This window comes from Diabrotica virgifera, chromosome 9 (assembly GCF_917563875.1).
Source record: "Diabrotica virgifera virgifera chromosome 9, PGI_DIABVI_V3a".
NCBI classification, from domain to species: Eukaryota; Metazoa; Arthropoda; class Insecta; order Coleoptera; family Chrysomelidae; genus Diabrotica; species Diabrotica virgifera.
The window spans coordinates 19067683-19080703 of NC_065451.1; the positions used below are offsets into that span (position 1 = coordinate 19067683).

Here is a 13021-nt window from a genome sequence, read left to right on the forward strand (position 1 = left end):
TTGTGATGCCGAACTGACACCTAAAATAAAATTTCATATTTTTTAATCCATTCTGAAATACTTTGACAGACACATGCTTAAAAAACAAGTAACCCAGCCGCTAGCTAGTAAACGGTTAGGATTACTTCGGCAGAAGGATTACTTGCAAATACAGCACTTGTTTGTTTAATTTATATCCTATTTGTCCCTAAAGATATACACGTATAGTATGTAAAGATGTGTGTAAATAAGGCTTTTATTCGCGTATGGATAAATAGTATTGCTATATCAATACAGTTCGATTATCCGAACAACCCTGTCCCCCAGTTAATTCGGATAATCGACGCTCTACTGTATATACAAAGGTTATGTTGCTACTGTGTAACAAAAATGAACTTCTGTTGGAGTGATATACTCCAACAGAAGTAATGAAAAAAGAAAGAAGAAACTAGGTAACTAAATAGTTGTGGCTGAAAAGAAGAGAATGTGGGGTGTGTAAAGAAAAGGGTGAAGTGACTTCTACGTTGAGAAGCCGAAGTAAGAAAAATAAAAAATACTACTTTGCAGTAGTACTGAAGAAAGGGGAATTAGAAGGGATAGAAGTAGAAGTGGGAAGAGACAGAGGCAAACTGAATAGAGTTGGCTAGCAAGAGATGCAAGAAAACCACTTGACACTCAAGGATGGATACGGCTCGTTTGCATGCCTGTCGAAGAACAGTAGCTCTATATAGATAGTAATGATGACTAAAAGATGAAATAATAAAATAAGAATAATGTACTGAAACTGAATGAAGATGGATAATTGCTAAAGACGAACAAGATAAATAAAACTAACAAATCATGGGCGCCATGAAAATGATCTTCGATCATTCTCCCAGATATCTTATACTGCTGTCAAATATTAAATATATCAAACCTGTAATAACAAACATAAAGGAATAATAAAATTCATGATATACAAAATAAATAAATATTTATTAAAATAACTACTAGATTTTTAACAATATCTGAGTTAGACAAGCATATATCATGTAACTCTAAAATGACATAAGTTATACAAGAAGCTATATATATTTTAAAGATAACAACAATAATGTTATCTGTTACAAACTTAAATACCTCTTACATATATATAGGGTACAACTCACATGAGTCTTCTACCAAATGGTTATAGTACGCCCGCTACGTACAACTAAAGGAAACTGACAAAGATGAAAATACTACAAATAAATAGGCCCAAGCCTCACTAAGAGAAAATACCATAATGAATAAATAAAATTAAATATACAAATGAATAAAGTGATAGTAATGAAGTAATTAATACCGAAACGATGACCTAAATTAACCGAGAAAATGCAATGAAATAAAGTAACGACGAATTAACCGAACAATCGAAATAAAGCGAATAACAAGAAAATATTTGGGAAACAAGCAAGTAATATTACAAAATAAATTTACCCGAATTACATAAACCAATATCAAAGCAATAATAAAGTATTAAAAACCTAATTTTCTCTAGGCTTATTCCTGTGCACAAGAAGTTACCGTAGATACAAAGTTTGGGAACCAAATACAATAGTATACAAATATGTCATATAAAAACAAAGGTACGCTAAATCTGAAAAAAATAATTAATAAACATAATGTATCAAATAAATGTCTGATATATAAAAACCATAGTTACTTAAAACACAACACTAAATGTTCCCAAACGACTCCTAAAGAGGTTGCTGCTGCATCCTCAGAAATGAGCATCAAGATGATGCGGTCCCATGCCCTCCGTAGGCCCAGGTGGCAGGACGAAAAGGAGCTGGAATACTCCCAAAAAGCTTGTTCCCAAAAATGACTTACTCCCAATGTTGACTTGACTGTGGCTGTGGTGGTTTCCCTAGGTGGTCAAAGAAGGGGCTATGACTTCATCTTATGGTTTCTCCCAAATGGCTAAAAACATTCCCAGTTTTATTTCCCATTTTAGACATTAGCAAAAAGTAAAGGGAAGAAGAAATAATTGAGGAAACTTTTTAGAAGCATTAACATAGAAAAACCGATCATTAAAATGGAACAAAAACTAATCTCAGGTAACCTTGAACTATTTTGAGTGTGAAAACATGAACAAATAATGATGAATGTGAAATTTGAATATGATTTATCTGAGGGAATATCTGTAAAAATATATAGAATTTATAAAAATATTGGATGTGCAATAAATTTAAAACCTACAGAGAAATGATAATTATTTCCAATATTAATTGAGAATTGCATATGTTTGGTTATGTCTAACCAAAAAATATATTAATATATAATTTTCCTTGAATGAATATTCAATAATCGAAATAATCTACATAAAATCCAAATAATGAGTTGACTAAGAAATTTAACAATGAACCTAATATATCAAATGTTCCATCACAAAAAAACCAGGCTATATAAAAAAATTATTATGAAAAACTAAATATTTTACCGGGTTGATTCTTATCCAGATTCCATGAGGTGTTGAGTTACACATATGTTTCCATACTCCAGATAACTTTTCACTTGGAAATTAACAAAAATGATTTAAATAGTTGAAATTATCAACCCGCCATTGGTATTCGCTCAGAGCGTTAACAAAGTGTCAAAGCAAAATCGACCGACCTGCTCATGATGACGGTTGTTTGAAATTTTATAAGGACGCTTTGTGTATGTTTAAATGAGACATTTAAAAAAATGTCGTGTCACGCTAGTGATATTATGTATTAATATAATCAGAAAATAAAAACGCACTATAAATTCTTCACTTTCCAATATTGATTATCAGTTTGATTTTGTATGCATAACCTCACTATCGCAGTTTATGTCAATAAATATTTATTAACGAAAAAGAAAATATTTTCTTGCACTATAAATTACAGTATAAATTAATAACTAATGAATTCTAACAATTGTATTCGGTTATTATCACTACAAAATAAAATATTCAAGTTTAACAAAATAATCCCATAAGACTCAATAGGTTTGTTCCAACACGACCGAGAACCGTCACGAAACGGTAACGCTCCTGCGCAGTAAACAAAATCCGTTCCAACCAAAATATGATCGTCATCGGATCGTCCTTCCCACTGTTCCAACAAGAATTGTGATCTTTCGGTGACGGTTTCGTTATGATCATTTCAGTAATCGGGCAACTCCATAATGTGCTGGTTGGACTGACTTGCGCACTAGGATTTAATTCTTTAAAGTTTTTGAGCCTTTGATCGACTTAAAAGTACACAAGCTGTCACCAATAAAAATGACAAATATATGATTACCGTCATGGGACGATAACTGGGCGATACAATTACGAACATGCGCACAACAAACGGTACAAGTAGTTTCGTGACGGTTTCTGGACTGTCCAAAAGTTCATGTTGGAACAAACCTAATGTTAAAACGTCCTTACAAAATCTGACAGCGTATCACGTGACTGTACGTAGAGGGGAGACGCACGGAGCCAATAACCGATTCGAACCACAGCTCACAGTCAAGTAAAGAGCATTCCAGGGTTGCCAGATGATCAAAACGAAAATATTGTACAATGCTGCAAAAATTATCGTTTTTTAAATGATTTTATCGTACAACCAACTGCACTTAATTTTTCGGTAGAAATCGTCAAATTTCGGTAGATTTTATTTTTTTACCTCTTTTGCTATCACATTGCAAAAAAGTGATACTTCAGGTATGAGTATTCAAAAACTACCTTAATCATCATATATGATGATCAATAATCATCATTCATCATAAAAAATATTCAAAGTTCAAAATCGGTATACGTATACGTTAAAAAACATGTATTTTCTCGACTTTTATAGCATTTTCTTGGCATTTTCTTCATTTTTTTAATCCAAAGTAACTCGAATAGAACCGCCTAACCGCCTAAAAGGATGCTTTAGTTTTGTTATAATGAATGAATTTAATTATAACAAAAATAAAACTGCATATTTTTTCCTGCTGTAGACTTTTTAGAAAAATTTACCACAGGTGTACCTTTTAACAGTCCCAATACAAATATCCTCATCTTTGTTCAAATTAAAAATGTTTGTTAGGATAATAAATAACAGTTATGTTATTAACATTTTTTTATAAATTAAAGTATATATATATATATATATGTATTTATAAAATAAGCAAAAAAAGGTTTTTTTTCGATCAATTGTTTATGCATTTCAAATAATTCAGAAATTATCGTACATTTATTCATATTGATCGTACATCGTACAATACCTTTAATTATCGTACAAATACGATAATTATCGTACGTCTGGCAACACTGGAGCATTCCTCTCTCATAGGGCTTTTCATTCACAGTCATTTGTTTCGAGCTTCTGTCATGTGTCACATAATATTAATATATCTACGACATACGTTATTGGTATAAACAATTATACAAACCAAAGACGTATGACGGAGATAAATTAATATTATGTGACACATGACAGAAGCTCGAAATAAATGACAATCGATGAAAAGCCCTATTCAGCGAGGAAGACGTCAAACTCTCACGGAACACGAATTAAATGACAAGGAACGGTTCAACTATTTTCCGTACAGTGTGACGTCACATGAGAAGTCCTTTAAGAGAAATTAAAGAATTTAAATGGGAGGTCAAAAGAAAATAATTTTAAAAATAATTAAAGCGCTAAAAATGATATTATAACGGGTGGACCGTTACAACTGGACAAGATTAAAGAAAGATATTGAAATCATTGGTTTTGCGATGAATGCAAGAATGTAACAAAAAAATGAAGCCTACAGAAAAATGCTTACCTGAAGAAATAGAACAACTGTAGAGAATTATCAAACAAAGAGAAGAGAGGAAAAAAGATACGCAACAGAAAAAAAACAAAACCACTAATAGGGAACTTACATATTATACAAAACAATTCAGATCATTCTATAAGAGAGTTAAAATCAACATAATAGAATTCAAAGCAGTTACAAACCAATGCAGAAGTTCGAATGGTGTCCTATTATCAACAAGTAAAGATGTATTAAAAAGAAATAATCATATAACATACATATGTCACAGATCCGCTACAGATGCGATCCACATAATTACACAAACTATTGACAAATGCCATAAACGTAACATAGAACTCTACATCCTCTTCGTAGGCTTCAGACACACCTTTGACAGTATTGGAAGGAATAAATTATTTATTGAAATGAAAGATCAAGATATACCAGCAAAGCAAAAATGCCTATGGATGGATCTAGAGTTAAAGTAACAACAGAAAAATGTGGCACAAAATCAACTGCAATAGAAACAGGTGTGTGACAAGGCGATTCCCTGTCAAGCACACCATTCAACATAACAGTAGAAGGAACAGTCAAGGCCAGCGGAATTAAAGGAACTATAGCCCACTGCTCAACACAAATCATAGCATATGTAGATGACATAGTTCTTATGGGAAGATACAAGGAAAAATTTAAACAAAATAGTAGACCTTGGCAAATGAAGTAAGGAAAACAGGTCTAGAAATGAATGAAGGGTTGCAATCAGACCAGTAGTTACATAAGCAACTGATACAATGTGCCTCACTGATAAAGATGAAGAAAAATTAAGAATATTTGAAAGGAGAAGAATTATGGGTCCTATAAAAATAGAAAACAAATGGGATGAAGAATGAACCATGAACTAAGACATAATGAAGGGAATATACAGGGTGAGGCAGATAAAGGGCTTATTAGAAATATCTCGAGAACTAAAAGTAAGAGAATCATGAAAATTGGAATACAGGGGTTTTGAGGTATGATCTATCTTAAATGGAACACCCTGTATTTTAGTATTGTAATGAAATAATATTTTATAGTACTTTTTTATTTCTTAAGCATTCCCTATACCTAACTACTTTAATTTGCAAGTTATTCGTAGTTCTTTAAGCCAAACATTAATTGCAACAAAAATTATGTGAAATTTTATTAGGTTTGCCGTAAAAATATTCAATCATAAATAATTTTTTGAAAATAAACACATGTTAATCTCGACTGACCCTTAATTTATGAATACTGGTTGATATATCAAAATACCTACGTAGTTAAGATTGTTGGTGTGTTTAATATTAATAAAACATACAATATTATTATTCTATCTAGTTGGCTATGATTTTGACACTAAACATGCTTAAACATTCTACTATTTTTGAAGTTCCAGTTGCTTTGCTACCATTACTAATATGAATTTTTCTAATGAGGAACTTATTCAAATGTTTTTTTGTTCTAGGAGAGTATAACAAATAAAAATGTACTACTAGCAATAATAATTTATCATCAGCAATTCAGATGACAACCAAAAAGAGAAACTTTTCAAAATTTACTAGAACGGTTTCAACGAACTGGACATTTAGATTACGAGAAATCTGATCGAACAAAAACTATTGTAAATGATTAAAATGAATTAAATGTTAGTGTCACTGAGAATCTGCATATTAGTATGAACGTTCTCGCAATCTAAGTGTCTAGTATGTCGAAACTATTCTAGTAAACTCTGAAAAGTTTCTCTTCTTCAGTGGTTGTCGTCTATCAGGGAGTTGCAGATATAAATTCTTATTGCTAGTAGTACATTTTTGTTATACTCTCCTAGAACAAAAACTTTACTAATTAGTTCCCCATTACAAAAAATTATATTAGTAATGGTAACAAAGCAACTGAAACTATAAAAATAATATAATGTCTAATGTTTAATCAAGTTTAGTGTGAAAGCCATAGCCAACTAGGTACAATATGGTTTGTTTTTATTAATATTTTATGCACCAACAATCTTAACAACGTAGACATTTTAGTATCTCATCCAATATTGATAAATTAAGGATCATTCTAGAGTAACATGTATTTATTTTCAAAAAATTATTCATGATTGAATATTTTCACGGCAAACCTAATAAAATTTCACGTAATTTTTGTTGGAATTAATGTTTGGCTTAAAGAACTACGAATAACTTACAAATTAAAGCAGTTAGGTATAGGGAATGCATAAGAAATAAAAAAGTACTATAAAATATTATTTCATTACAATACTAAAATACAGGGTGTTCCATTTAAGAAAATTTAGAAAATACTCATTACAAGTTTCGACCAACCCTATTTACTAAAATTAAACATTTCGCTATATTAATAATTTTTAGTAATAATAGACTATATTAAAAATCACTTGAACAAAAATGGAGTTTTTGATATCAAATCAGTACAATTCTACAGGGTGTGAAGTTTGCTACAAAATATATAAAAAACCGTCATTATCTTTTAAACTGTCCTGTATAATATTACAAATCCTCATATTTTAGGAACGAAGACATCGGACACAATGCAAGAATGTAAAAATATATAGGGTGTCCCGTTTAAAAAAAAACGAAGTTACAATCAACTTCCGGTATAACCGGAAGTAGCAGAGACCAAAATATTTTCATTCAATAGTTTATACCTCAAAACCCCTGTATTCCAATTTTCATGATTCTCTTACCTTTAGTTCTCGATATATTTCTAATAGGCCCTTTATCTGCCTCACTCTATGCCCTAAATAGTTAGATTTATTAAAGCACAGAGACTGAGACGGCTTGGACACATAGAGAGAAAGAAAAACGACCTACTGATTAAGAAGATGACCAGATGAAAGCCAGAAATTGAAAGACTAAGGGCAAGGCCTGGAGGAAGATGGGAGGACCAGGTCATGATGGACATAAAAATCCTGAAAGTGAGAAACATGAGGGAACTATACACATATGGAAATGAAAGAAAATAAAATTGTCACAAAAGCCAAGTCATATAACAAACTTTGACAATACACAAGATGAATGCAAACTGATTCACTGCAATAATCGAATCGGAGAGCTCTAAGTAAGAGTGGCAAACACTCCACCCAGAATGAAAAGCCTTGATGATGATATCACAAATGCGTATATAAAAAAGATACTGGCAGCACATTTGGACAAAAATAATCCCCACACAATCAATCAAATCTTGAAATTAATGAAAAAAAAAAAAAGAAAAAAAGCATGAAGATCCACCAACAGGTAACCAAAAGAACATGCAATCAAGAAATGTTTACTTGTAAATGTATCTGAATATTAACAAATACTTACTTGAGAACATCCGTTAACACAATTCTAAGTTCTTTCCTGGAACCACATTTTGAATTTATAACATTCTCATCATCCTCTGTACTTAGAGACTCTAGTTGTTTCCTTCTTGATGCAGCAGTGGTTTTAGAAAATTTAGCTGAGCGATTGCCAAATTCATCTTCAGAAGAAAATTGTTGTTTTCTTTTATTTCTTCCGCTATCCACTGATTGACCTCTTTGATTTTTTTTAAAGATAACTTCATTGTCTGAAGACTGTAAATCATTTTCAAGTATTTGTATGACTGCTCTTTTTATTCTGCTTGTCTTTGTTTTTCTTGAAATATTGCTTCCACCATTTTTATTTTTGTTCGAGGATTTGCTATTTCCCTCTTCCGAATTATCAGAATCCTCACTGCTAAATATATTTTGCCTTTTCTTAGCATTGCTCTTGTAATTTTCTTCATCAGAACTGCTAGATGAGCCACTAAAATCTATTTTGCCCTTTTTTTGTGACTTCGAACTGTGAACTCTTTCATGGTCTGAATTACTAGATAAATCGATAGTTACTGTATTATGCTGGTCTTGGGTATCAATTGGTCTGTCACTTTTGTCCTCTAAACCACTTAATTGCTTTTCATTATTTGTATTGCCACTTTTGTTACTTTCTTCGTCAAAATCATTTGATTTTTCATCATTCTTTCGTTTTTGAGTAAGTGCATCAGTAGGACATTTTTTAGTATTATTTATGTTTGTTGAATTCATGTCATTTTCTTCATCAACATTACTAAGTTCTTGTGTATCTGCATTTTTTCCACTTTTCAAATTATTTGTTGAAGAATTTTTCTCTGATGAAGATTCACAAAGATTAGTGACATCTATATGATTAATATTATCTGATTCTGTGTGTTCGGGGGATTTTTGAGTGCTACTTTCAATAGTTTCATCAATTTCAAAAGTTAATTCAAGTTCACTTATATTGCTTGATTCTTCATCATTGTTATCTTCAGAATTAATAGAATCATCTTGATCATTTGATTTGGTTTTAGATATCTTATCAGTTTCTTCATGAACATTAATAAGTTCTTCTGTATCTGCATTTTTTCCACTTTTCAAATTTTTTGTTAACGATTTTTTCTCTGTTGAAGATTCAGAATGATTAATCACATCTGTATTATTTTTATCCAATTTTGTATATTCTACAGATTTTTGACTACTACTTTCAATAGTTTGATCATGTTCAATAGTTGAGTCAAGTTCAATTATATTGATTGATTCTTCATCATTGTTATCTCCAGAATTAATAGAATCATCTTGATCATTTGATTTGGATTTAGATATATTATCAGTTTCTTCATGAACATGACTAAGTTCTTCTGTATCAGCCTTTTTTCCACTTTTCAAATTATTTGTTGAAGAATTTTTCTCTGATGAAGATTCACAATGTTCTGCAACATTAATATTATCTGATTCTGTATGTCCTAGAGATTTTTGACTGGTACTTTCAGTAGTTTGATCAAGTTCAATAACTGATTCAAGTTCATTTATATTGACTGATTCTTCATCATTGTTATCTTCGGAATTAATAGAATCAATTTTATCATTTGATTTGGTTTTAAATTTATCATTTTCTTCATGAACAATACTAAGTTCTGTATCAGTTTCCCCAGTTTTCAAACTATTAGTTGGTGAATTTTTCTCTGATGAAGATTCACAATCAGTAATCTTATCTGTATCATGAATATTATCTGATTCTGTAGGTTTTAATGGTTTTTTAGCCCTGGTCATCCTACTTTGAACAAAATTTTCAAATTCATCCATAATAATTATTGCATCTTCTTCATCATCATTATTTTCCCTACCTGCATCTAAATTTTCCCCACTTTTTGGGGATGAATATTTTTTTAACAAATCATTAATCTTATCTGTATGTTTTAGTGATTTTTTAGTGTTGGTCTTCTCACTTTCAATCGGTTCCTCGTCACTAGTCATAAGTTCATCTACAGCAATTGTATCATCACTATCATTATTAATTTCAGAATGATTATCCTCGTTTTGGTTCACTGATTTGTCTTTAACTACAGCAATCTCATCTTCCTCAACGCTATTTACACCATCGCCATAGCTACCTTTATCTTCTTCAGTATCTTTATCAGATTTCGCAGGATTCTTGTTATTTGTGTTTACATTATTCTCGTCTTCTATATTTTTTACACAAGTTGGAGTAGAACGTTCAGCATTTTCAACGGAATAAAAAGAATCTGGTGAATGCAATCTCGACATCTCATCTTTAACATCTAATTGGACACCACTAGTTTCAGAAGAATTATTACCTTGAGGTTTATCTTTATCAGTGTTGGATTTTCCAGTTTCATCGTTTAACTCACTAGATGATTTATTTGAATCTGAAGTGTTTTCATGGTGTTTCACTGTTTCTTTTGGTTCTGATTCAGAGTCATTATCTTTCTCTTGAAGCTGTAACTCATTCTGTGTATCAGCAAAAATCTGTGGAGATTGTGTTCCTGAACGCACACATTTAGGTTCTTGTTCTGTGTTTGATAATATATCATTATTTTCTTCAGTATTTTGTTCTACATTTGTAGATATACTTGAATTTACGCCTGTTTCTACCTCTGTACTTTTATTTAAAACATTTTCATCTTGATCTTCATTTTGTGATTCGTCAGCATCAAATACTATGCTTTTTCTTCTTATATTTGGTTTATGTCTTATTGGAGTATCCATTGAAGATTTCTCTTCGTCTTTCTGCAGATTATCAGAATCTTCATCTGAACTGTTATGGCCAAATAGATTTTTTCTTTTTATTTTTAGCCAGTTACGTGTTTGTGATTCATATATTCCTTTTATATCCTTAAATATTATGCCATTAAATTTTTGTTTTTTTACTTCAGCTATAATTTTTGTACAGTCTTCCTCTTGATAGACTTTTTTCATTTCTGAATACAATACATGATTTGGAATTTCCTTAATATCATTTTTCAAGTAATTTTTTCTTTCACACAATGGTTTTTGTAACAAACTTTCTTCTCCAAAATACAAACAATCAAATGCAAAAAAACAAGCAGTAACACTTTTAAATTTGTCTTGTTCTATAACACTTTCTAATCGTATAGGGATTTTAGAATTTTTCTCTGTAAGAACAAGTTCTCCATCTATAATAAAATCTTTAGTAAACGGAAATGCCTGGTACATGTATTTTTCAAAATCTGCTATTTTTTCCAATTGAATTTCTTTTAAATCATTTGAAAAATATGTAAAACGATTACCAGATTTATGGATTTGGACCCTATCACCACTATACATAATCTCGGCATATACTCCATTGGGGAACTTTTGAAAAACATCTTCCAGCAATTTACATTCTTCTGCTAACATGGGCGATACAGGTACCATCAAGTTCTTGTTCATTAATACGTTAATCTTTACCTGACTGTTACCCATAACAAATTTAGAAAGAACACAATCTATGTCATTACAAGTTTGATATAATTTGTACGCATTTTTATCAATTGTGGTTAATATTAATCTGGGACTAGCATCTATTTGTAGGTCTCCTTCAATTATGTGTATCACAGTAACAAGATCATTTACCGTACATTTTACAAGAAAGTTTTTAAAATACTCCACAATTTTATCTTCCTCTTCTAAATTATCTAGTTTTGATAAAAAGTCATTTACATCAGTGACAGTCAAATTACTTTTTTTGGCAGGTGCCAAAGTTGTGTTCTTGTCAAAAAAATATGCGATAGTATCTCCAATGTCACTTTCTTGGTTAAGATGTTTCAATATTTTATTTTTATCTGTATCAAATATGCTACTGAATATTTTGATTAAACGATTATGATTTAAATACTCGAAATTATAACGTATAACACTTGGCATCAACAACTGATACCAAAGAATCTTATAATTCTTACTACAGTCCATAAATGCCTTAGCAAACTTTTCTAAGCACTTAGATTTTTCTTGTCTGCTGTCGGTATTGGCTATATCCGCAACTAATTTTCGGAATTCTTTGAATGATTCATATTTATTTGGTTTTTTGATGTCATCCTTCGATTTATTCATGGTTTTTGTATCTTTTTGGGTTTCACTTACACTTTCCTCATCTATGTTACCTTCTTTTGACTTTGGTTTTCTTCTGGGGGAAGTACTTGTAACATTGCCATGAAAATCATCTAACTTTTTTACATACTTAAGAATATACAATTGAAGATCTTCATCTAGAAGCTCCCAACCTTGAATGTCTTCAGGGGCTTCAATTCGCCTAGTTTCAGCGCGCTGATTTAAAAACGCTTTAAACAAACATTTGATGTGGTGCCATAATTTCATTTTACCGGCTCCAAACGGATTGAAACCTACTTTTGCTATTCTCCACTTTCCTACAGGACATTTTTCTTTACAATGTTTACATGTAGCACGTCCATTATTAGCTTTTACCACCACAAAAGGTTTTTCGTCCTCTTTATCCTCTGAATCAGACATAATGGCAATAAGACGGCTTCAGTTTTAATTAATTTTTATCTTACAAAAAGTCTTAAATTTATTTTAAAATTCGCCTCTTTACATTTTATATACATGAGGGATGTTGGATGTTTGTTGCCAACTTCAAACTTGTTGAGAGCGCTTTTTGTTCTTCTTTTCACAGACCCGAAATGCCCGAAATTGTTTTCAAAACAAGTTCATAGAGGTATATATTAACCATAGAGAAATAACAACAACTTGTTTTTATTTCTCTATAATATTAACTTTAAAAAAACTTTATAAAACTTTCACATGCGTGCCTTAAACGTGCACTTTTAACACTTATATCATAAATAACTATTAAGATTTATTCTGATTTAAAAAATATTTCTTGTCATTTCGTGTCATGCACTACTTTCTTTATATTTTTAAATCCTTCAAATGAAAAAAATTTAATTTAAATTCACAATACTTGCAGAATATAAATAA

The 13021-nt window shown here is 30.9% G+C and overlaps 1 protein-coding gene across 3 annotated transcripts in view; it reads right to left on the reverse strand.

The window, feature by feature from the left end:
* The window catches only part of LOC114331404 (NADP-dependent malic enzyme), a 178749-nt gene extending 166102 nt beyond the window's left edge, over positions 1–12647 (reverse strand). For 2 of the 3 annotated variants that reach the window (XM_050660947.1, XM_028280984.2), the window contains exon 1: positions 8073–12647. In XM_050660947.1, coding sequence (XP_050516904.1) covers positions 8073–12553 — 4481 coding nt within the window. In that variant the 5' untranslated portion in view covers positions 12554–12647. Of the gene's footprint in view, positions 1–1663; positions 1750–8072 lie in introns of those variants that run through there. The other variant, XM_050660948.1, reaches the window with a different exon arrangement.
* Between the last annotated feature and the right edge of the window lie 374 nt (positions 12648–13021).